The 23,963-nt window shown below is 42.7% G+C and overlaps 1 protein-coding gene across 3 annotated transcripts in view; it reads right to left on the bottom strand.

Annotated features, from left to right (window-relative positions):
• Positions 1-18,076: 18,076 nt before the first annotated feature.
• The window catches only part of PRIMA1 (proline rich membrane anchor 1), a 56,054-nt gene continuing 50,167 nt past the window's right edge, over positions 18,077-23,963 (bottom strand). For 2 of the 3 annotated variants that reach the window (XM_042791149.1, XM_042791148.1), the window contains exon 5: positions 22,404-22,497. Coding sequence is in view for 1 of the 3 variants with exons in the window: in XM_033010506.2 (XP_032866397.2) it covers positions 22,398-22,497 (100 nt within the window). In the remaining 2 variants the exon portion in view is untranslated. Of the gene's footprint in view, positions 22,498-23,963 lie in introns of all 3 variants that reach the window. The other variant, XM_033010506.2, reaches the window with a different exon arrangement.

Raw genomic sequence — 23,963 nt, forward strand, 5'->3', positions numbered from 1 at the left:
TTTGCCCTCAAATTATCTGATTTGCTTTGCCATCACGGAGAGTCATATTTTCAAATGTGTATACTTTGATACTAGGTTCAATTCCAGCATACACAGGTTTAAGTTGTCCCTGAAGCACTGAAACAACTGTTTTGTGCTTTTGTGAGGCAAACTAAATCTGGGACTTGTATAGATCTGCTATGTAATATACATTTAGGAAAAAACCCTTTGTTTACTCTGTGGTATTCATTAAGTGAGATACAGTGATTACATTGACTTGAGTAATTGTCAACAACCAAATGAGCCTGTATGGTAAAGCCCTGGGACTGGATGGGGAGAAGAGAGGTCGGGCTTCCATCCTCTCAGTCCCAGAGTGGGACCAGTCTTAGACAAAGCATCTGTGTCTCAGGTCCTTCATCATACTGTGAGGGAGGTAAGACTGACCTCCCTCAGAGCAGTTTTATGAAAATGAGGTTTATCTTTGTGAAGCCTTCTGAGGCATGTAAAAGGAGCTCGCCCACCCCCAGTGTCTCTGTGAGAAGACCTTCTGTGCACAAATGATGAGCAGGTTCAAAAGGAATTTGGAAGGCCCAAAAGGTGGACATCTGAGGTAGCTGTGGGGTCTCAATGGGCCAGTGGAGGAAATTCCACATGGACCTGTAAGCAAAACAAATAAAGCCAAACCAAAAGTTTGTTTGATAATTCTTGGTGGATTCCAGTACTCAGAGAGAGGAAATTACCCGCTCAGCAAACATTTCAGATGCAACTTTTTCTGGATATGATACCTGGCTTTGAGGGCATACAAATATTAAATGAAAAAGCTCATATATCAGGTGGAGCAGAAAGAGTTTAACTTATTGAAATTTCACAGATTGAATTCTTTTGAAATTTAGAAGTGAACTGAAAGTCCAGATTGAACCTGACTGTACTTCATGCCACAAAGACTGACTAGAGCCTAAGAAGGGCAACTTGATATGTTTTTATAACAATATTTTGTTAGTGTTAATAAGCAGCCAAATGCCAAATGGAAGATTAATTGAAGCAATAGACAAAGAGCCAAAGTTTGGCTGGGAATGAGCAAAGCACAAATTGTATCGTTGTCAGTGACCCATAAACACTTCTGGGATGAAATATGTCTTCCTGTTAAGAAGCAAAGAGATGTTCTTAAATTTAAACAAAGGGGAAAATTGGGAAAAAAACAGGTCTTAGCCATAAAAAAGCAGAAAGAGGAAGAGACGAGCAATAGCATCACAGGATGTTGGAATAGTTTGTATTTTCTCTAGAGAGATGGCTCTTAATTTTCTGAATGTCTGATCCCTTCAGTGCTTTGTATCACTAAAGTTCTGGACCCCGAGCTACCAATAGGCACTCATGACACAGTACATATCTGATCTCTTTAGGGGAATTTATAGCACTGAAGTTACTCCTTGGTATAAGCTGGGCATCTACTGGTGATGCAAGGGGGGCATGTCAAATTGTTGCTTCGGTGCTGGGGATCTGTAGCCCTTCTTCCCCCAAGGAGCGGTGTGTGCAGTCCTGCTTGAGGGGCAGGATTTGCTGTTAGGGGAAACTTCTGCTGAAAATCCAAACTTCTTCACTCCTTCAGAGGTTTGAAATGTAGTCATCAAGCACCTCAAAAGGCTAGAAAGAGGGAACTTTCCAAGTACCAGATCAAATACAAGTGCTATCCTTTTACAGTTATCAGAAATGATAATTCAACTTTGGGTTGGCAATAAAGTGAGTTCAAGGTAGGAGGGGTGGCAGAATCTGGCCCATAAAGGAAATCCAGTCTGCATTTTTTCTCCAGACATGTAATTTAAGTTTTTTGGGAAAAAAAAATACTGCTGCCTACAAAAGTAGAAGATATTTTAATTCTCCTAGTTTTGATGAGGTACTTTAGTAAGAAATATTCAAGGGTTAAGGCTTACATCAAATCCTGATCCTGCAGAAAATGTTTTCTCCTCAAGCTCAATTTCTACCCTTCTTTTCCTCAGCAGAACAACCTCAGGCCTTGCATGACAGAGGAGGAACATTTATTAAACTTCAGTGGCAGGAACTGATTAGCTTAGCAAAAATGTCACAGGGAGCATCACTTGCAGGCATGTATATAAAGTAACAATTCAGAGACAAGTGCTTGAAGTCCAAAACAGGCAACTTCTTGATCAATGTCAAAACACACTTGGAAAATTAAGTTGTTAAGAATCAAGCTTGGTCATTCATTTTTCAGAGAGCATGATGGAGCAGGGAAAGCACGAGAATATAAGCTCACCGGACTCGGAAGACCTGCTCCCCGCTGGGCTCCTGTTTCTCTGCTAAATCCCCCCCACCATGTCAGCCCTGGGTGGCTTGTGAGCCTGTGCTGGAACAATTTAATTAACCATCCCAGAAACTTTGCCAGGGTTACTATGCACTTCACCTAGGGGAAGCTCAGGGCTGGATGTGAGCAATTTCCTCCGCTCATCCTGACAGAGAGCCTAAAGGGACCCTATGAAACGCACCCACTTTTCCTGCTGTGACTAGAAGTCTTTCTAAGCTTATAAGCTTTTAATCTCAGAAACTTCCCTAAGGGAGGGAAGGAAGGAGTCGAAATGCACTGAAGAGGCAGCAAAGCCTTTTAAGGTCTGGCAGGGTGATGCTCTCGGAGGCGGAGGCAGTGCCACGCCGCTGCGGTCCGCTGGCCTGCTCCGCTCCTCAGCGTTCTCCTCCTTCTTCCTGGGATGATGGTGTGAGGCCGGAGCACGGCACGGGCCTGCCTCCATCGCCCAGCGCAGGGCAGAAGAGCCATCCTGAAGGACAGCTATTTGTTCCCTTGGTGTCGTCTAAAGTGGGTCAGGATCCATCGGCTGTGGTGGCCCCTTCCCTCTAGAGAAGAGGGTTAACAGGTGTGTTATTGCAAGGTATGAATATTTATACAAAACATGGAAGCATGAATGAGTTATCGCAAGGGAATGGAGTGAAGGACCCAGTAGCCTGTTTCATTTATCGTTACAGTCCTCCTTGATTTCCACAGCACTTTTCCTTTTGTCACGGCAAACGTATGCCTTAATTTGCCATCAGCCCTGAAGTGGTCAGGCAGTTGGACTAGATGATTGTTGTAGGTCCCTTCCAACTGAAATATTCTATTCTATTCTATTCTATTCTATTCTATTCTATTCTATTCTATTCTATTCTATTCTATTCTATTCTATTCTATTCTATTCTATTCTATTCTATTCTATTCTATTCTATTCTATTCTATTCTATTCTATTCCATTCCATTCCATTCCACTTCTATTCTATTCTATTCTATTCTATTCTATTCTATTCTATTCTATTCTATTCTATTCTATTCTATTCTATTCTATTCTATTCTATTCTATTCTATTCTATTCTATTCCATTCCATTCCATTCCACTTCTATTCTATTCTATTCTATTCTATTCTATTCTATTCTATTCTATTCTATTCTATTCTATTCTATTCTATTCTATTCTATTCTATTCTATTCTATCCTATCCTATCCTATCCTATCCTATCCTATCCTATCCTATCCTATCCTATCCTATCCTATCCTTTCCTGTTCTATCCTGTTCTATTCTGTTCTATTCCGTTCCATTCCTTTCCTGATTCAGGGTGCCATCTCCAAGCCTGGGAATCTGTGATGCCTTTATCCTGGAGGCTCTTCTTTCACAATCAGCCGTGGTCACAAGTTATTGCAAGGTATGAATGTTTATACAAAACATGGAAGCATGAATGAGTTATCACAAGGGAATGGAGTGAAGGCATGTAAGCTCCTCTGCGTGCACACTCGTTTTGTCATGAAACTTTCAGTGATGATTCACTCAGTGTTACCTAAGGTACCTCTGTATACAGCTCCACTCAGAGCACAGACATGTCTTCAGTCTCTATATTAATGCTTTTAAACACACCGGCCCCCTGGGAACCTATGGAATACTTGTTGGGAAGCTGTGAAAGCTGATGAATACAAGCAAGCTTGTATATACCTGCAGTAATCTTTGTGTTTGATGTTTTTAGAGGAGGCTTTCTACAGGAGCTCACAAAACAAAAATGACTGGCCACTGCTGGCCTGGTTCATGGGTTTCAGTGCCGAAATGATTCCTGGAGGAATCTGCCTTCCTCGGTGCAGTTAGCATTTGTGAAAACCATGTTTAAGGTCCTAGCTCATTTCAGTTAAACGCCTAACTCATTTCAGTTGTACTTGCATGCAGGACAGCCACCGTGGTGGGGCATGGGGAGATGCAATGTTTTAGTTTCCTGCTTCTCTGGCCGATGAAGCAGCTGCTTTGCTGATTTGATTTATACCGAGCTTTGACTCTGGCTCTTACCTCCAGCCTGTGGCCTTTCCTGGCATTTTTGGGTAAGGATCTTTTTCTTTTCTTTTTTTTTTTTTTTTTTTTATCTCTCTCTCTCCACTTTGCACACTGTTGACCAGACCGGGGCACTGATTACAACCCCCTCCCACCTCTGGTCAGGGCTCTAACCCCAGGCTGCAAAGCCAGAGTCTCCCTGCGCATCCCGGTCGGATCGGGGCAGAAGAAACAACCAGTTTGTGGTTCCTGATGAATTTTAACACTCAGTGCTGCTTAGATGGATGGAGTCATGTGTGTGCCCAGAGCAGAGCTACTCCACTGGGGGGGATCCCAGCAGCTTGCAAATTTAAGCCCCTCTCAAGCCAGGCATCAGCTGAAGAGGCACTCCAAAGCCCTGCCTTCGGGATTGCTCTGTCAGGTGTCTTCTGGGGATCTGGCTTTGTTTTTCCCAGCCCATGTCTTATGAGAAGTACGTGACAGAGCGGGGATTTACATTAAAGTGTTCTGTCATCCACCTCCCTGTTGTTTTTTAAAAAGAAAAATCTTAGAAGAAAACGTATTTTGGTGTGAAGCTAATTGTTGAGGGAGGGATAAAGGAAGTTGTTTATGAAGTCTGGGTCACTGGTTCACAGGAGAAGAGAAAATAAAATTTATGTAATAGGTCACATAGGTCGCACTGTTCAAATTTGAGGTTCTGACTGTTCAGAGGAAAACTTTATCAGGAAACTGCAGAAGAATGGCCATATATTGGGATTTGTTTAGATAAGAAAGAATGAGAGATCTTGCATGAGGAATGAAAGTTCCTAAATGAAGGGAAAATGTCAGGGCAGAATATCAGCTGCTTAACTAATTAGCTTAATGGATTTGGCTCACTCTAGAGTAGAAGTGGTTCTGCATAATTTTTCCTGTTTTTTTTTTTTCTTTTTTTTTTTTTTTTCTGGTGTGTGTGTTTTTGTTTAGTTTTTTAATTCCACATTTGAGGACTGCTAATTTTAATCTGATATTCCTGACCCTCTGTTGTCTCAATACCCCAAACCTTCTACAGAACATTTTCATATACAACAAAAAGCCAAGCCCCATCAACATCGAACCATAAGATTCAGTTTTAGTTTTATGCCACTTGGGACAGTGGAAGCCTAAGAGGCTTTGCTTATTTTGCTGGATAAATACACATTTTGACCTTTCTCTGCTATGAAACTGATAAATATAGCAAGATGGGTTTTCACATCTTCAGGGTAGATAATTTTCAGTTTGAAATGCTTCTCTAAGGCATGTTCTTCTTGTTTTATGAACTTTATCCCACAGCTAGAAAGGAAAATAGAAACCTTCGAGTCCTAACTGGTTTGGACAAGCAAACTGTGAGGGTCTGCAGATGTTTAAAGTGGTTACAGGAAAATGCCAGCATATATGACCTCCTTTTTCTTTTTAGGAGAGTTAGGGAAAGAAACCCTGCTTTTGAACTGCTTTCTCCATTGAAAAAAAAACCCCAAAAAACCCAACCAAAACAACAACATTTCTTCCAAAAGTAAAAACACCAAGGAAGGAGCAGCATCAAAGGCAGTAATTTCCACCACAGACAGTGACGGAATATGTGTCACTGTGGCTCCGAGTGTAGCTGTCACCAAAGATGATTCCTGGGGGTTTAGGGCCACGCTGAACACAGAGGCAGCTTCCTGGGCTCTTGCTGAGGCCTCCCCAATTGGGCTTTTGGGGCTATTCCTTGTGAGCTTTCTTTTCTGTGCAGATCACTGTGTCCCACAATTTTCCTATTTTCAGACGGGAGAAAAATTGCTCAATTTCTCCTAGCTTTTGCTATCTCTTCAGTTCGTTGGAGACAGAATATCTCTTGTTATGGGTATGCACAGTGCCCAGCATTACTGGACCTTTCTCCTGATATGCCCATCTGTGATGAGGCAGTCCGTAACTGGGTAGAAATTCACACATAGAGCCAAAAGAAGATAATTATCCTTCTGCAATGAATGGAACTTCTATTCCAATGGGCAAGTCAGAAAACTGGGACTGACTCTTATAAGTCTTCTTTCCTGTCTTTGGCTCAAAAAAAAGCCACGTTCCATCTTATTTAACTATCTGTATTAGATTTTTAACATCCGTATCTGTTTTAAACTATACGTGGTGATGTGCCACATTTTTGAAAGACATTGTTTTGTTGTTCTTGCCAAGGCTTCTAGATAGCATAAAAGCATATCGTGTCCTAAGTAGCACAGCTAGAGCTCCTAGAAGAAGGCATTTGACATGCAATTTGCACATATGTCTACATTTATAGGATTGTGTTTCTGAGAAGACCTCCTATATTTTGTAAAATTATAGGGAGCCAGAGCATAAGGAAAATATACAGCTTTGTCTTCCTCTGATAGTTTTTTATAACCTGGCATTTAAAAGAAATAAATGATCCTAAAAAAACCTATGTAAAATAAGTTTGTCACCCAAAAGCCTCTGTATCATTTGACTGGTTTGCTACAGGGTGGCTTCATATAATTCCCCGGATAAAATAAATATTATGGCCTTCCTCTCGCCATGTAATTATATGGTATCATGCTTAGCTCTGGGACATCCTGACCATGGTAAGATTTAATGGGCAGTACAGAGACAAAGATAACATTTATCATTAACATGTCAGAGTTTCGGGACATCTTGGCTACCTTTTGCCCCTGACCAGCTAGGTAAATGCATTAAAGCTAAATTCCTTTGAATGTGTGACACAGGTCCCATTAAACAGATGGTGAAAGATCTTCAACCTCATTATTTAACAATAAACATTGAAACAACAAGTGGCCAGGTGATGTCAAAACAGCAGAATGGAATGAAAAGAGGAGGGCAGTGCAGCTAGTACTATAGCGTGGAGGTCCCCCTATTTACAGAACATTAATCAGGCAGTGATTGATTTTTAAAGAGTGGCTGGATACTGTGGATAAAGGCTCGTTATTATAATAATGCAGATAAACTGGCGCCCCAAAACCTGTCTGGGCAAGTGTTCTGCATTTGTCTAAATAATAGAGATAAGGTAATGAAAAGCTCTGGGAGGCTGGAAGCCATCCTCGAGCTGCTGGCGGAGGGCAATGTGCTGTGTGGGAGCAACCACAGGCAACACACACTGTTGGGGAGAGGGAATACGGCAGATACTGGCTCACAACAGGACTGCTTTTTTTTTTTTCCTTTTATTTTTCTTTTTTTTTTTTCTGGCAGCTTGGTTGAAGGGAGCAAAGGGGATGGATCTTTGCTTTTGATAAAACTGAAGTTCCTTGACTCCCGTGGGACTACATGACTATTTACCAGGTGAAGAGCTCAGCTCATTTCTATGAATGGAGAAGGTTTCTGGCAGCTGCTGTATTTTGCATGAAATACTGTAATTCTATGGGAGGGATAAATTGCAGCATGCACTCATTAGCGGGGCAAGACTGTGATTTATTTCTGTTCCTGGGTGACTCTTCCGTATCAGAAATTGATAAGTTACCCATAAGACAGTTCCTTCTTTCAGTACCTTGGTTTTCATGAAGAAAAAATATTGCTAAATCATGGTAGCATCCCAGAGGTTTGGAAAAAAAATGTAATGGGGAAAAAAAATCCCCACTCATGAAAACAGAATCAACCAGTAAACAATTATACCAAACAGAACAGAGAAAAAAGAAAACAAAAGACAACAAAATTTTGAAGAGAGGTATCAGTTCTGTTACCTTCATCATTTGAACTCAGTGTCTGGGAAATGGGGTCAGACAAATGACCTTTTTTGCTTAGTTTATCTTTTCCTACAGCACCCACTGCCAGTAAATGTAGGGTATATGTCCCCACCGGGGAGCTGAAGGGGCTTTGTATGAGGAGTCACATTTGTCTTCAAGAAGGTGATGTGTGCATATGGAAATAATTATCTCTGGTTCCCCAGGGCACTGGAAAAAAATTCTCCTGACTCCAGCAAATGTTGTTTGCAGGCCCTGTATTGATGTCTCCAAATTAGTTGCCTCTGTTTACATCAACTTGGAGATTGTGTTCACTGATGCTGGCTAAGAGAGAGACCAGTTGTACTTTCTGTGAGCCGTGAAGGCTAATGCAAACTCAGCATGAGTTGATTTGCCTGTTGCCTCTTTCACCCACCTTGTCCAGGGAGAAACCGAGGCCTTGATTCTTCTTTTGTCCAATGCATTAAAGTACAAGCTAAACCTACAAAGAATTTATCCTCAAAAAAAAAAGAAACCCAAACCTGACCAAACAAAAAAAAATAAAAAAAAAAAAAAGGAGAAAACTTGTCATCTGTGAAATGACATCCAGGTAGGCAACCAGCAAAGTCACAAATGCTTGTATGAGCATCCATCGGGTCCATCGGGTCCGGTAACAGCAGACAGGGGAGTTTTAAATTTGGCCTGAAAATGTGCCTCCTAGATAAAAATCTGTTTTTTTTTGTTAAGTTATTTTGAATCATGATGATGAAAAACCAGGAAAAATCCAACACCTTCCTTGTCCAGAATACTTTCAGATTGTGTTTTCAAGGACCCAGCAGCCTGTTTCATTTATCGTACCGGTAAGATCGATTCTCTAAAAGCTGCATCAAACCTGCACAGGCCGGCCTTGTGATTATCATTTGTCATCAATCCAGAGAGGAGGACACCATCTGCGCCATGGGCCTCATCAAAATGGGACAGCTTTTCCCTTCAGTGCATTTCCAGAGCTGTGACTTTCTCCGAGGGTTGCTGCACGCAGCGCCCGGGGCCGCGAGGCAGAGCCGGAGCGGTAAGTCGGCAAGCGGGACGGGATGCCCACTGCTCAGCTCTGCTGAGTCAAATATTCGAATGAAAAAATAAAGGCGTCTGCTGAGAAAATCACATTTAATTAGAAGGGAATAAAATGAACATGTTGAATAAAAGGAGACCAGAGCTGTTGCAGAAAGGAAGTTGAATTAGTCCATCTGGGAATTCTCTGAATAATGATTATTATTAATAACACTGAGCACTTATGTAGCATTTTTTAGGTCAAGTTCATTGCTGTGAATCATCACAACGAATGTGGAATGTAGGTTATTCTTCAGCATCCAAATATCATGTCTAATTTATATTAGTTTAGTTATCACTATCGTATGATATGTGTGTGAATTCTGTCTTCATTACTGAATGTTTTTTCCCCTCTTTTGCAAAGAAGAATCTCATCACTTCTGCACCTCCTTAGTCTGTCACCTGGTATTTTAAGTATGAACTAAAATGTGCAGAACGTAATATGGAATAAATGTATTCATCTCCAGTGTAATTTTAAAATGTAATTTTTCCTTTATGCAAAAGGAAATTTCAGACATATCTTTTATATTTTGGTTTCAACAAACATCCTCTTATCTACCTCAAGCCCCAGAACTATGCACGGAACGTAACAGCACTCTCTTTGGTCTTGAAATCCTGAACATGAACCCATCAGCAGCCAGATCCTCCACCAGCCAAACCCACGAGAGCCCATGAAATCAGTACACGTGGTGCACCAACCTATAAAAAACATTAACCACGCCACTCTGCTCCCCCTCCTCAGTTCTTCAGATCTGGCAGCATCAGCAGATCCTTAATCATTAGCAGCCGGGATCATCCACTGGGCATTATACTTTCTGCAACGCCTTAGATAGTTGGGAGCCCTTTCTCCAATCTAGCATCAAGGGTTTGCAGCCTCAGCTGGTGGTCTGTCTCATTCATACACTTTATTTAAATGTCATTGTCTTTATTCAGCTACAGTCATAAACTAATACAGGTCAAGCAATATTTTATATTGTGATCATTTTCCAAGCAAACTCTACGGGTACAGATGCATGATCTGACCAGGAGAAATTGTTCTGAAGCAGATCTCACCCTCTATAGACAAGTTGTTTGTGTAAACAGGAGAGCAGTTACCAGGTTTGAAAAAAAACTTATGAAACAGATATTTTTAAAAATTCTGTTCATGATACAAATAACATCACCATGTACGTTCCTGGAATAAACATGTATTTCCCTGGAGTAAACAGGGCTTGAGAGCTTTAAAGGTTTGGGAAAGGTGGGTTAGATTCTCTTTTTTTTTTATTTAGATTTTTTTTTTTTTTCCTTACTTCTGCTGATTAAATTGAAGTCAAGGGAGAAAAACCCCTGAAGACCCACAGACAAACCAAGTGCTGATTGGTTTCGAGCTTCTGTAAGCTGATGGAGTGTCATGTTGCTTTCAGCTGCTCGGTTCCCTTGGAGAAAGGGCACGTCTGTGCAGTGCGTGCTGAATTCAGGCGACGGCGACAGACTGCAGCCATCAGAAAAGATGAGTTGGCTTTTCGGGCACCTCCGGTCACGCTTGTCGACAGCGTGTGAGCAGCCAGCTTGGACAGACGACGCAGCCCCTTGCCCTAGAGGGGAGCCAGTTCAAAGGGCGTTTGCTTCCTCGCTTACATGCCTGAGCAGTTTGAGAAACTGCTCAAAAACAGGAGGAAAAACAGATTTGAAGGAAGTGTCTTATGGCTGCTGCAGTTTTTCTTAATCTAAAAAAGAAAATAGGTCGTGGGGAGAGTTTTGGGGTGTTTAATATGTTTGTAACCTGCATTTCCATGTTGACTTCAACACTGGAGAGATGACCTTGACTGAAAGCTGGGCTGGGACCCTGGGCTCCTCTCCTGCGTGCTCTCCAGACCCTTGCGAGATCCCAGTTTGAGTTTCTGCCTACAGAGAGGGGAGCTGAGCCTTCAAGCAGCCACGGCCCCGCCGCTACCGTCGGAGCCTGCGCTGCATGTGCGGCTGCTAGCGGGAGTGAGGAGGAAGCACCCCAGGCTTTTCAGTTGTCCTGTACAGTGGATGCCTGACCAGATTGCACAAGTGACCTCAAAGGTATTGTCTGCCCAAGAATTATTATTTTCAGGCTGAACTAAATTGCATGCGTGTGCACACATACACGCACATGCACACACACACACACGGTGTTTTTCTTCCGATTTTCTAAAGTCTTGTTTTGGGTTAGCTAGTACACAGTGTTTTCCAGAATGAGTTTGGTTGTACAAATTGGTTGTACATGTGTGGATGAATATGTCCAGTTTTGGATGGACTGTACCTACTCTGCTTATTGATTATTATTATTACTTAATTGTGCATTATTTCCCACTGGGGTGGGCATCTGACATCATTGGACTGGATGATAACTCCCTGATGAAATGCCTGCATGCAGCAGCGTCTGCCCTCTTACTGTCAATAAATTTAGAAGCTGGGAGCCATGTCCCAGGTTACAGCAGCTGTCCCTGCACAACCAAACAGGCTGGAGCTGTTCAGCCCCCCCCGGGGCGTAGGTACTTATTTCAGGGTAAGATGGGTTGCCATCTGGAGGTGCCATCTTTCTCCACTGATGACAAGATTCTAGATAATTTAGATACATCAAACACCACACTTTGAGTTTGATTAAAATTAGGTGAGCGGAATCCTACCTCAGGTATTCAGTGGATCCATAAGTCAGGCTTCATAAATCACAGGTGTGGAGAATAAATCTTTTCTCCCATATGACAAATGAAATTGCAATATTCTTGATATCCCTCAAGGTCCTGACAGCAGAAGCTGAGCCTGTTCAGATTACATGGTGCTGAGCAGAGTAAGTCTCTCACCATGTTTAGGCAGTAGCCAGTACTCATCTTGGTAAGTTAAAACTCTTTTAAAGGGAATGTTGAATTTAGAGCATCCCTCAAATTTTGGTGGATCAGTTTCCTGTTTGTACAGTAAATATAATTTCAGAGAAGACTATTTTTTTTTGGCTCAGAAATGGTAAATTTAAATTCTAAAAGTGCTTGGCTCCATCTTCTGTGTTTTTTTAACAACACAGTTCCTACATGAAATTACAATTGTCAAAATATTTTTCCCATGTCTATTGCTATAGAGTAGTTCTACTGCTTTTAGTAGGGCCGGTGAAGCTGGCAGGTGGCCCTGTGGGTACCATAGAGTTGGATGTCTCTGCTAGGGAACTGCTCACTAAATTTGCATTTTTTTCTTCCTGGACACCCTTCTTGAATACAGCTATGAGTCAGGAAGATCATAATCTGAAAATGATGAGTTGCTCAAACTCTGCCAAAAACCAAATTTGGAGACCTGGATTCATATTTCAGGTGATGAGGCATGAGAAAAAAAACAACATAGCTGCTGAATCTGTAATTTCTTTGTTCAGGTACATTCCTCTATCCCTGTAAACCCTCCAGTAAAGGAACTTCAGATGTGCACTATCAGTACTTTAAAAAGTTAGGAAAAAGGATAAAGCCAGAGATATCTCCCACTCCATTCCTCCTTGTCATTTTTCAAAGGAGAATCAGATTATATCAATTTTGCCTTAGTGATTGAGGCAGAGAGAAAAGCTTGCTTCAAAAGATGCCCCGAAACAGTTTACACTACATTGTCAGGGAAAATTGCAAATAGTTGCTGCTTACTTCTAGGCAGGCACTGTGTGTATATGTATGTCTGTGTGTGTGCGTGTGTTGGTGTGCCTACATGCAGAAGGCATGTTTGAAAAGCTGTAGAATTGTAGATTTGTCTAAGCACTGCCCAAGGTACCAGGAAAGAGGAGGGTGGAGCAGATTCATGTGGTCGTTCATCGGAGGGATTTCCAGTGCTGAGGGTCTCTACTTGCATGTATGATCAGCATCACCTCTTTCAAGGTGACATTGAAAATATCCTTTATTTCCACTAACAGAGTGAGTAGGAAGATTCTCCTTTGCTGAGATTGTTTATTTTTTTGCCAAGTGTTTTTTCTATTCTGCTAAGGTCTACCAAGATATCTGAAGATGAGAGCATCTAGCTTTCTAACTATTGCAAATATTTTGAGTAAAACTCGCCATTAATTTAAAACTGAATTTGCAAATAGTTTTGATCCTCCGATACTATGGTTTTTCAAACAAATGAGTTGAATTACTTTTGTTCAGTTCTACCCCTGACTTTATTCACAGATATTGAATCGATTAATTCTTGGATAAAGAACTGACTGAAATTCAGTGTCTTAATTTTAGTAGGAAAGTCAGAAATGGAGCAACCTCACCACAGACAGACTCTTCAGAGGATTTACCTATCTAGTTCAAGTGGTCTGTAAAGAAGGGAAACGATGAGTTTCCAGAGACTTGACACTGGCAATAAAAGCATTGCTTTGTTTGCCAAATTTAATCCCTTCTCCAAAGACATAAGGAATTAGAGATTCTCAATAAAAGTCAGAAGTTACTGTTGGATTTTAATATCTTTTCTCCAAATGTCATTCTTGGAAGCAACAGAATTGTTCTTCTGCAACTCCTAGACAAATACAAAGGTCAGCTTGCAGCAGGCGGTCAACATGGAAAGTTTCAGCACAAACTGTTCACACTTGAATAGGTTTATAAGCACACTGGACACTGGGTCTTCAAACAGTAAGGCTCAAGGAAAATCACCCCTGTATCTGGCATCCACACATACTGTATGTATGTACTTTCTGGGTTTTTACCATGCAAACTGGGTCCTGCGTAATGCCTAAAATGAAGAGGAGATAAGCGTGTTACATTCCTGAAAAGTTTTGCAGGTGAGCTTGCTGCTTCAGAGATTCTCTGAGGTTGCCATTGAGGGGTCATCAAAGGAACGTAGCCTGCCAGAAAAGTTTTACTTGATGATTCATGACGCTTTCATCACCTGTCTCTAAAATTTGTTATCAAAAGGATGACTTTGAGCAGCCCATCAAAGCAGCCTTGTCTGCCAGCCGGCCAGTCGATAGGTTAGAGTGACCTTCTGCTTCCAGGGCAGCTTGCTGGGGAAAAGACAAATAGCTTTCCTTCCCCTGGATTCAGACGTCACAAGGGACAACGCATTTAAAGCAACCAAGGCTCTGAAACGTCCTTGTTTGAAATTCCCCCTAAAATTCTTGCACTGTTATTATCTCACACGGCGTTTTAACATCACTAATCTGTCACGCAAGCAGCCAGCGTCTCCATTTTGTGGGCACAGAGCTGTGCCCCCCATGGCTCCCCCCTTCCCTGTTTTGCTCCTAAAGGCCTGCCTGCCTTTCAGCTACCACTGGTGAGGTGGAGCAGATGGGTGATCAGGTGCGTTTGTATTTTTATCTCTCTCTAAAAGGAACATACATGACCTGAAATATTCTGTTAAGCAAATAGCTGCAAATGAGGTGTGGAGCCCCAGCCAGGATATACGCCTCATTCTGCCCTTTGTACTTCTCTAACCCTCCTTGTTCCTTCTTGCAGCTCCCTCCTTTTTTTTTTTTTTTTTTTTTTTTTTTTTTTTTTTTTTTTTTTAATTTTCCGGTAGGCATCAATTAGGTGAGAGCTTTTCATTTTAAACATTGAGATTTTTACTCGGCCTCCTAAGGCTGTCAGGTCTAGTTTGCTGCTGAACAGTTCATGCTTTGGTGCTGGACAATGCATGAATGTTTAAATTGCTTGAAATGTCTAATTGAATTATCCTCAAGTTACAAATCAAAATAGGAAAGGCCGTCTCTGGCTCACAGGCTTGTTCACTGGGATGTGTCTGCCATTCCACTGCTTTTCTTTATATTTTCTTTTCTGCTTCCGACTACAACTGTGTTAAATGAAACCTTAAATACTGAAAGCATTTCTGTTTGCGTGTGCAGGGGGAAGCGATGCCGAACGTAAAGGGAAATTTATTCACGTACTGGCTCTGAGTTCTTTCTGTGCTGCATGAAAACGAGTTCATGAAATTTATATCAATGCACAGGAAAGCAAAGGAGCCAGCTGCTATTTACAAAGAAACTTCCTTCCTTTTTCAGCCACAGTGATGTATAGTATAAAATACTTTCAGGCAGATGTATAAAAATACCATTTAACTGTCTTTTTAATGAGAGCTCACAGATTAAGGAAACCAGCAAGCCAGAAAGATTTGATGTATCTAGCCAGCACTCATGATAAAATCAGCTTCTTAAAGCCTTGCCATTTATACGGTGAGGTAGAAATTAAAGCCCATTGGATCTTCTTCTGTAAGTTGTTAAGAAAGGCAGAGCTGGGCCTCCATGCATCGTGCTCACCCTGTCCATCCCTCTCCCCAGCAGCACTGGAGGCTGATCAGTGCAGTAACGCTTCTTTCGCCGGTGTATTTTGATGGCATTTTATAATATACGGTAAAAGGGGTTTGACCACCTACCCCTAGCCTCAAGTTGTTTTGCTGCCACACCTTAACGTGTTCAGTGTCTTGTCTGTACCGGAGGGTGGGGCACAAAGCGGGAGTTGCTGCTTGCATCTCGCCCCCAGCAGCTGCCCCATCATCCCACCCTCTCCCCAGAAAATGCCCCTTGCGGGGCAGCACCCTTCATCCAGGCATTGGTGCCTCCCTCGGCGGCTGCCAGGACACCCCACGCGTTCCACGTGAGCCGCCCGGGGACAGGAGCCCTCGCCGGGGCTCGCGGCGCTGCGTGGATGCCCGCCGCGGGCCGGGGGGGGCCGGGAGGACACCAGCATGGCACAGGCTCTGCTCCGAGGCTCAGCCGAAGCAGGGGCACTGCTAATCCCCCCGGGCATACCCAACCGTGCCCAGCGTGCCGGGCAGGGGCAGCAGGGCAAATATTTCCCCGTGACAGTGAGTGCTTTCGTATTAAGTAGTCCCAAAAGTAAAACATGTTCAGAACATGCCAGGAATCTTGGGCTTAATATTCCCGGCATTTTTTTTCCTGAATACTAAAACAATTTCATTAGATTCAGGCTGCTTTCAAGGGCAACTTCTCTGTTAGCTTGAAATTAGGCAGTTGTTTCTGTGCTATAAAAATGGTTCAAGACATAACAGTTACAAAAGAACCTTAAGGAAATAGCTTAGATAAAATCTTTATTAAATGCAAGATCAGCTCTGAAGAGATAATTTTGATAGAACAGAAATATCTACTAAAACTAAGAATGCTAACACTAGTAACTGAAGACTAATACATATTATGACATCAGTTGTGGGTCTTTTTTTTCGAATATCTCATTGTTTTTGGGGAAAAGATTACACCTGCATGAATCAAGACCATCTAAACCAGAGCATCTTTCAGAAATAGAGAAAACTGTAATTTGAAACTAATTGTACTGGACTTCTATTAAAATGATGTAGACCTTGGCAATGCACATGTCCAGATGAAACCGATGAAATGCACTTGATAATGACCGTATATTACCAAAATCACAGAATACACTGCATGTCTCTCATTACAAATCTCTTGCTCCCTCTCCAGATAATATTAAAACCCAGTAATCTAATTTCTCTCCGTATCGTAACGCTGGTTCCCAGTGATGGAGGAAGAGCACACCAAGCAACACCAGGCTATTCAGCATGGCAAGTTGTTGTGTCTCGTGTTATTTAGCAATGTTTTCAGCTACGCTCAAGATACACCCCCAGGTTTAGGTTTGGAGCTCCTCTGCTGTGCTCGGGTCTGATCAGCTTTGCACCCAATACTCCTGTTGCTTGCTGAAGAGCACCGGTACTTGGGTCAGTTTTTTTAACATGCTCATGCATTAATTCCTGTGACCATCTCACCATGACCGAAACATTATGAGAGCTCAGCCAAATGATAGTGAATTCTGGGCTGATTTTTTTTTTTTTTTTTTTTTTTTTTACTGTTAGTAGGACTTGAGGGACCTCACCTGAATTTCACCAGGGCTCTTCCCTACCTTTTTCTGCTGACTGGTTTCCCAGTGGTCTCTTCCCAGCCTTGTCAGTCTCCTCTTCAAAGTGATGTCCTTCCTCCTCTGCTGCAGATTGGAGGTACGGATGTCGACCTGGCAGCTCTGATGCCTGAAGTAGGGGCCAGTGTCTTTCAGGGTCATTTTCTTTCTCAGTGCTCACAGGGAGATTTCTTTTTGCAAAATATGTCTGATATTTAAGCCTGCTGGATATCATAGTATATGGCATAATGGTTATTCATTGAACTGACACCTGATCTCTTTGCATTAGAGTTGGTCTGGCCTGTTTAAGAGCTTCTATAAACTGGGGTATGAAATCATTCCCAAAGGACCAATGAATACTGTCTTGGGAATTAAAGGCAACCAAGATGCCTCCCCGTTTAAAAGAAAATCCTCCCACCCCCTGGCTGGCATTCAACTGACCTCACTTAGTCACCTGGTGGTCCCTGGGGAGTTACTTAGGCTTCTTCTGTGGCTGGGGAAGGAAGACCCCCTCTGTGAAGGAGGGTTTAGGCTGTGATGGCCCCTCGGCTTCAGAGGACCTTACACCGACTGTGCTCCTCACCCCATCTGGTAAAGGCACAAACCTGGGAGGGGTGAATCCCAGCCAAGGGATCCGGCTTTAGCTGCTGTAAGTCAGTGTTGATCTGCTGAAAGACTGGTCCATGACTTGCTTTTGTTCTTGCATGAAGAATGGAGTGTGGAGTGCACACAGGGAGTTAGAATATAAAATGGTCCACATTCTCTCTTGCACCAAGATAAACGAAGGTATAGAGTATTATGTGAAAGATAAAGAAAACACTCTAAAACTAGAGTATGTTGTGAGGGAAACTTGCAGCACCTTTGGCATACAGAGAAGGGGCTTCTTGAGCTTTGGGGGGCTGCACAAAAATACAAGTGTAATTTCTTTGTTTATGAAGCACCCGCAGTGCACATATCTGGGACTAAAACTGCAGGATTAGGTGAGGCAGAACCAGAACCCAGCCAGATACAGTCACAAGTAGCAGGCACGAGACAGTCACAAGTAACAGGCACGAGCTTCTCCAAAACCAGAACAAAAAGTGTTCAAGAAAGCAGGGTTAATTTGGGCAGTCAGAGAGGTGCCCGAAGAGGCACTGCAGCCGTTCCTCTCTTCAAGGTGCAGACTCTGTCCTCAGCTACATAACCAACAGGACACAGGAAACTTTTTACAAGTACATTTTTATTTAAAATAAAAATTAATTATGATGCCTTTTTAAAATAGGGTACTGCACAATCTGTATATGCAACACAGTTTTTGGTACAGAACATACTTATTGAGCAATATCCTTAAATACTAAATATACATTAATGGCTTGTTTGAGAAACATGACAACATTAATTCTGATATTTTTTTTTCTCTTTAGTCATTTAACCACTGATACAGATTTCCTATAAACAATGCTCGTTTTCATCTGTACGTGTGGTACACAGTCAAGAAGGCAGATCTTAGAATATTTACATTCATGCATTGATTTAAACACACTATTTTGCAGTTTAAAATAATATTTTTTGTTTGTACAGGTGCAGGGAGTATTGTAAATACGTATCTACCATAGGCCTGATTCTCCATTGCTTGGCAGCACCTATGGTCATGACCTGCTTGGAGCAGGAGGCCCACACTGGCTTCACATGCTGTGACCATATGGCATGCAAGACTGGACAATGAGGTCTCTGTATAGATATATATCAATATATTTATATCTTGTACTTAGTAAGACTTGCCTCTTTCCTTCCATGTCTGTTTTTGCAGCATCTATCCAAGGTAGAGATGCTTTCTCAGGCACACTGCTGTCTCGGGTCTGACTCAGGAAGGGCAGCAGGGCTGGGGCTTCAGCTCCACCTTCCTGGCACCGCTGAGGACCGAGGAAACTCAACACTTTGCAGCTTAAAGTGCATTCCCCGCTTGCCTCTGCTAGTGGTGATCCTTGACAAGAAATTTCGAGTTGATGCTCTCCCTCAGACTGAACACAGCAGTTTTCCGAGTCTGTCTGGTGGTGGTCAGAGCAGAGCAGTTAACTTCTGCTTAGAAACTGGCCTCCTTTGCCTCTGCTGGGGATCTGGCTGTGTTGTGAATGGAGCTATGCAGGACCTTTCTATGCCCGGTATTTTGGTGGCTAAAAACAAACTCAAAATGCTTGTAAAGCGGCATTTTGGATTGCCAGTTCCCCAGATCCAGGGTCACTGCTTAGTGAAGCCCTTCTCCATCAAGCCTATTCCTTTCCCTTTGTATTTAATTATAGTACAATAAGCACAGAAGCCTCTTTTATAAAAGCTTTTCAAGTAGTCTGTAGCGTGTTAAACACAACCTTAGACCACATCAGCAAACTTCAGAAATCATTCCTCAGTGACACTGCCTTTTTAGCCTTTTCTGAAAACTTTCTTCTGCTTCCAGTATACTTTTCCAAACCCCTTTCTGAAGATCACCTTAAATTTCGGTGCTACGCAGCCAACTGTACGTAGGCAGGGACCTAAAGGCAAAACTACCCCATGCAGGATTTCCCCTCTCTCCCCGCCGTGAAGCCTGTGAGTGCTGAGAGCAAAGGCTCTGGACGAGCAGAGGAGCAGCTCTCAGCCTGTCTGCTGCCGCTCTTCTGTGGCCAGCGGATTATAAAAGCACACCGGGGAATGTTTATCTAAGAAACGTTATAGCAATGATGTGCCCCAATACATTTATTTAATATCAGCATGTTGGATATAACAATAGGATATATCTGCCTGTGCAAATAAGCTCTCTCAAAATACTGCCACAGAGCTGGTAAGTCTTGGTTACATGGATGGGTAAATTGAGGCACGGAGAGGCAAAATTACTTGCTAGTAATCAGTAGGTCAGCGGCAGAGTTGAAAATAGAACCTAGTCCTCACGTGCTGCTCTTTGAAATGCCCCGGCTCCCCATTCTCCATGAAGTTTTTAATGTTTATGTTCTCCTGAGGAGACCTCCGGGGGCCTGGGGTGGGCTTGCTTGTGGGTTATGTCATGTACCAGGCTTTTCTCTAGTGAGGACGTTTTACCATTGACATCACTGAAAATCAGACAGTGTCCGGTGACCACCTCTTTAGACTTGCAAAAACAGACATATTTCTATGGACATAATGAGCTACAAATCCCTTTTGTGATTTTGGCCTTACAGAACATGCCTTTAAAGCTGTTTTAGGAAATAAATAAACTCAATAGCCTTTAGGAGAAAGTGCTAATCCTGAGCCTGTATCATGCTAAACTCATCTGCATTCGTACTTTATACTCCCAGCTAAACATGCAACCAGTCTCAAGCTATGCAACGTTTAGGCAGAAAACAACTGGAGTAAAAAAAGAAAGGCAAACATAGGTAACTACATCAAAATAAATGTTATAGCTTAAAAAATATTCTAGAAATATACTTGCAATATTTTTATTATAGTATTTAGGGGCTAAGTGCTTTAGGCAATCAACATTTGGGATGCCAGACTCAAAGTGTAAATTCTGTCATTTTAATCCCACTTTGGATCTAAGAACATATCATTGTGTCTTGTGCAAGCACACAACATGAATATGGCAGGGAACGATCGCACTCTTGGGCAAAGGGTTACTTATTCCCTTTCACTTCTGTAATTGCATTCACTTCTCAAGAAAGTCTAGCCTTCAAAAAATAATTTTAAGTAGCTAAACTTCTACATATTGATAACAGGCTAAAAAGCTAAATGTATAACTCCATAAATTCCTCAACAGCAGTATATAGCAGCATTTCATTTTATAATTTAAAAGATACTTCTATTTCCTTACACCCTATTGTTCAATAGGCAATAGAAAACTAGAGATGGGCCTGAGCTGGAACCGCTGATTTGAACATCCTGGAGCTTTTTAGGGGAAGGATCTGCAGAACATCATCTTCCTCTGTCATCAGGCCAACGCTCTACATCCTGGTGATAGACCAACCACAGACAGGAATGCATTCAAAATCCAGGTCTGATTTCTGCAGTTCAGGCACATCCTTACACAAAGCTGAAAGCATCGGTGTGTTGCAGTACCGAGGGACGTGACAGCCTGGGTGCAGCCGCGTCCCAGAGCGAGACTGGGTCGGCGCCTGGGAGTTACTCACAGACACAGAGACCGAGTGGTACCGAAGCTTGATGTCCAGACAAGAAGCCAGGGTGGAAATTTGTCTTTCACTGCATCACTACTTTCAGCACAGAGGTAAATGGAGACATACACATGGAGGTGTGACACAGAAGAAAGCTTTCAGGAGGTGGGGAAAGACCAGTGTCTCAACTAGTCTCATTGCCTTTATCCTAAGGGTTACTTACTGGGTCTAACCTGAGATCCTACATGAAATTAATCTGGGTGGATTCAGCTTTGCTTTTAAGTAGTCTGCAATCCATGTCATGGAAAGTACAACACTAAGCTGTCACGCTGAATTTGGCACGATCGGCAGTCTCCGCCCGGGAGAGGCAGAGGCTGAATTAACGTGGGCACAACCAGCTCACCAGACCCTCAGGAGTGGTGCTCCAAGCCAGATGTACAAAGTCCTTGGTGGGTCAGTTCAGGAGACGCGACGCTTTCAGGAAACGCCACTGATCAGTGAATGAAGAGGAATTTAAAGGGCTGCTAGTCCTTTCAGCACACTCCTGCCCAAATACTCATGTCAAGACGTAAACAACATCTTTCCTTTAGGGGTTTCGCTGGGGAATCAGCATGATGCAAACACAGAGAAACGTGTATAATTTCACAAAGGAAGAACTTTAGTAAAGAAAAATAAGGTGTGATGCAAAAAAAGGAAGCTGATTATGAAGTAATAACGTTCAAAGCACCTCTTAATAACATCTCTCTTTCAAAAACAATGCTAATTGCTAACATCTTACATTTTGTTTTCTTTTGCCTGAAAGGTCTTCAGCCACGGAAATTGCATAGTCACCAGACCACAGATGAACTTCCTGGGATAAGTCACAAGTTCATGCAATTTTTGGTTGCTTGATGGCTTATCAGAAACCTTTGTTCCCTTTTTAGTAATGAAATAAGAAGAGTGATAAGAATGAAGTATAAGCCTACAAAACTGCACAGGCTGGAGAAGCGCTTAGGTGACACCTCCCACCCTTAATCCTCAGACCCATTTATAATAAGCTGCCGCCACTCTGGCAGATCACCTTCTCCTCAAAAAGATCCCATTTCAGCAGCTTTTTGTGGACACTTAATTCAAACTGAAAAGTGGGGGGAAGAGAGGAAGAAGAAGAAGCAGGAGGCATCGTGACGTCGTTTTCACGCGATGCAGCATGCAATGCTTAGGCCTTTTCTCTGGGCAGCCCAGGTGGGCAAGTTTATCCTCCCTTGGAGAAGCAGCGAGCCTGAAGAGCAGCTTGCTTTTCTCTTCTGAATCACTGATCCGTGCGCTATTTCTGAAATGAAGTCCTTGGCCACAGAGCTCCTTTCGTGGCCTTATTTCACCCACCTTGTGTACGCCGTGCGTGTGCTTTGAAAGTTTACCGCCTCCTGCGCCTCGGCGGGGTTTCGGGGATTATACGACCGCATTGTTATCAACTGTTTTGTTGTTTTGGGAGGAGGTCATTGCATATTCAGCCCGACTGGTTCCATTCTCTTCTTTTCTCATCGGTTTCCTTGGGTCATCCCAGGTTCAGTGATGTATAGGCAGTAGGGGGGCGGGGAGGGGGAGAAAAAAGGACAGAGATAAACATCTTCTTTGTCAATACAGATTGAAAGCAAGGACTTGTAAGGTGCATCATAATACTGAACTTTTCCTGATTATTTTTCCCTTTCTGAACCCAGGCCAAACCAGCAGTTAAATTTTGTCAAGCCTCATGATCCACTTGGAAGGTGAGAGGTCTGGTCCTAATGCCTCAGGATGGGCTGTTGGTGTCCCTGTGCTAGACTGTGTATAGCCACAGGTGTTCATGTTGCGTGAGACAAAGGCTGCTGGAAGGAGCACCCTTCACCATCATCTTCTTCCCTGGAACAGAGGCTGGGGCTCGGGGTCAGGCTCTGATTTGGGGCAGTCCTGGGCCTTTCTCCTCAAAGTGCCAACAGCAGTCAAACTGGGCTGGCGACCAGGCGTGTCCACCGAGGACCCAGTTTGCTCACCAGTCACAAACCCACTGTTTTCGGTCACTAGGAGAGGACTCACCTGAGCAGTGTAGATATGAACACCTGTGGTCACCACCCCAGACTACCTTCACAGTCAGTGGAGAGAAACAGGTACTTTTAAAACACAGTTCAGAGCAGCTTAAAGAGGATACCCAAAATAAGTCAGAGGCTTCATGCTCAAGGCATTTGTGTTTCTCTGCATTGTCTGTGAAGGCAGGCTAGTTTGCTAGCCCAGACACAGATGTCCATGTTCTAGGTGGCTGAGTTTGTGACTGAAATACGGTGCCTGTTGTGATCTACCAGCCCTCCAGCACTAACCACGCTTTCTGTTTTGTTTGGCGGCTACTGGTACCATTTGGTAACACAGGCCAGGACCACTAATGCTAATTGGGAGACAATTCAGGAAATGCCCAGCGAGTGCAGAAAACTAACAAGCATCTGCACATGGTGGAGCAAAATCATCTTATTTGGGATTTTTAAAGTGACTCTGAAAAGTGAGACCTGAGAAAAGTCCCATAACAGACCATGTTACATCATGTGTTTCCCCAACAGCTTCTTCTCAAAAGTGGGATGAACCTTTATTTAAAGCTGAAGCTTTAAACATAGGAGGAGGAAAAAGCTTTGTGCTTTCCACAGAGGTATTTCAAACATTAGTGCCTTGAGTTTAAGGAGCTTCTGAGGGCAAAAAGAGGACCAGGCAAGTGTAATACAACAGTCAGTCCGTGCTATGGTTCTTGACATTGTTTAACGAAACAAACGACAATAAATAAAAAATGGTTAATGATATTTAATTTCAGCAAAGTATTAATGAAAGATTTATGGAGAATGATTACAGGAAGATAAGTTTGTTTTGCTTGTGATCTCAAGAAAATACTTCTGGTTGTGGTATCTTACGCCTCTCTTCAGCTGGTAAGAGTTAAGGCTTGTTAATGTTAGCCACGAATCCTGCTGTTAGAGAATGGAAATGGAAAGGAAGGGGAGG

Source organism: Tyto alba, unplaced genomic scaffold (assembly GCF_018691265.1).
Source record: "Tyto alba isolate M040663 unplaced genomic scaffold, T.alba_DEE_v4.0 Super-Scaffold_18, whole genome shotgun sequence".
In the NCBI taxonomy this organism is placed as follows: Eukaryota; Metazoa; Chordata; class Aves; order Strigiformes; family Tytonidae; genus Tyto; species Tyto alba.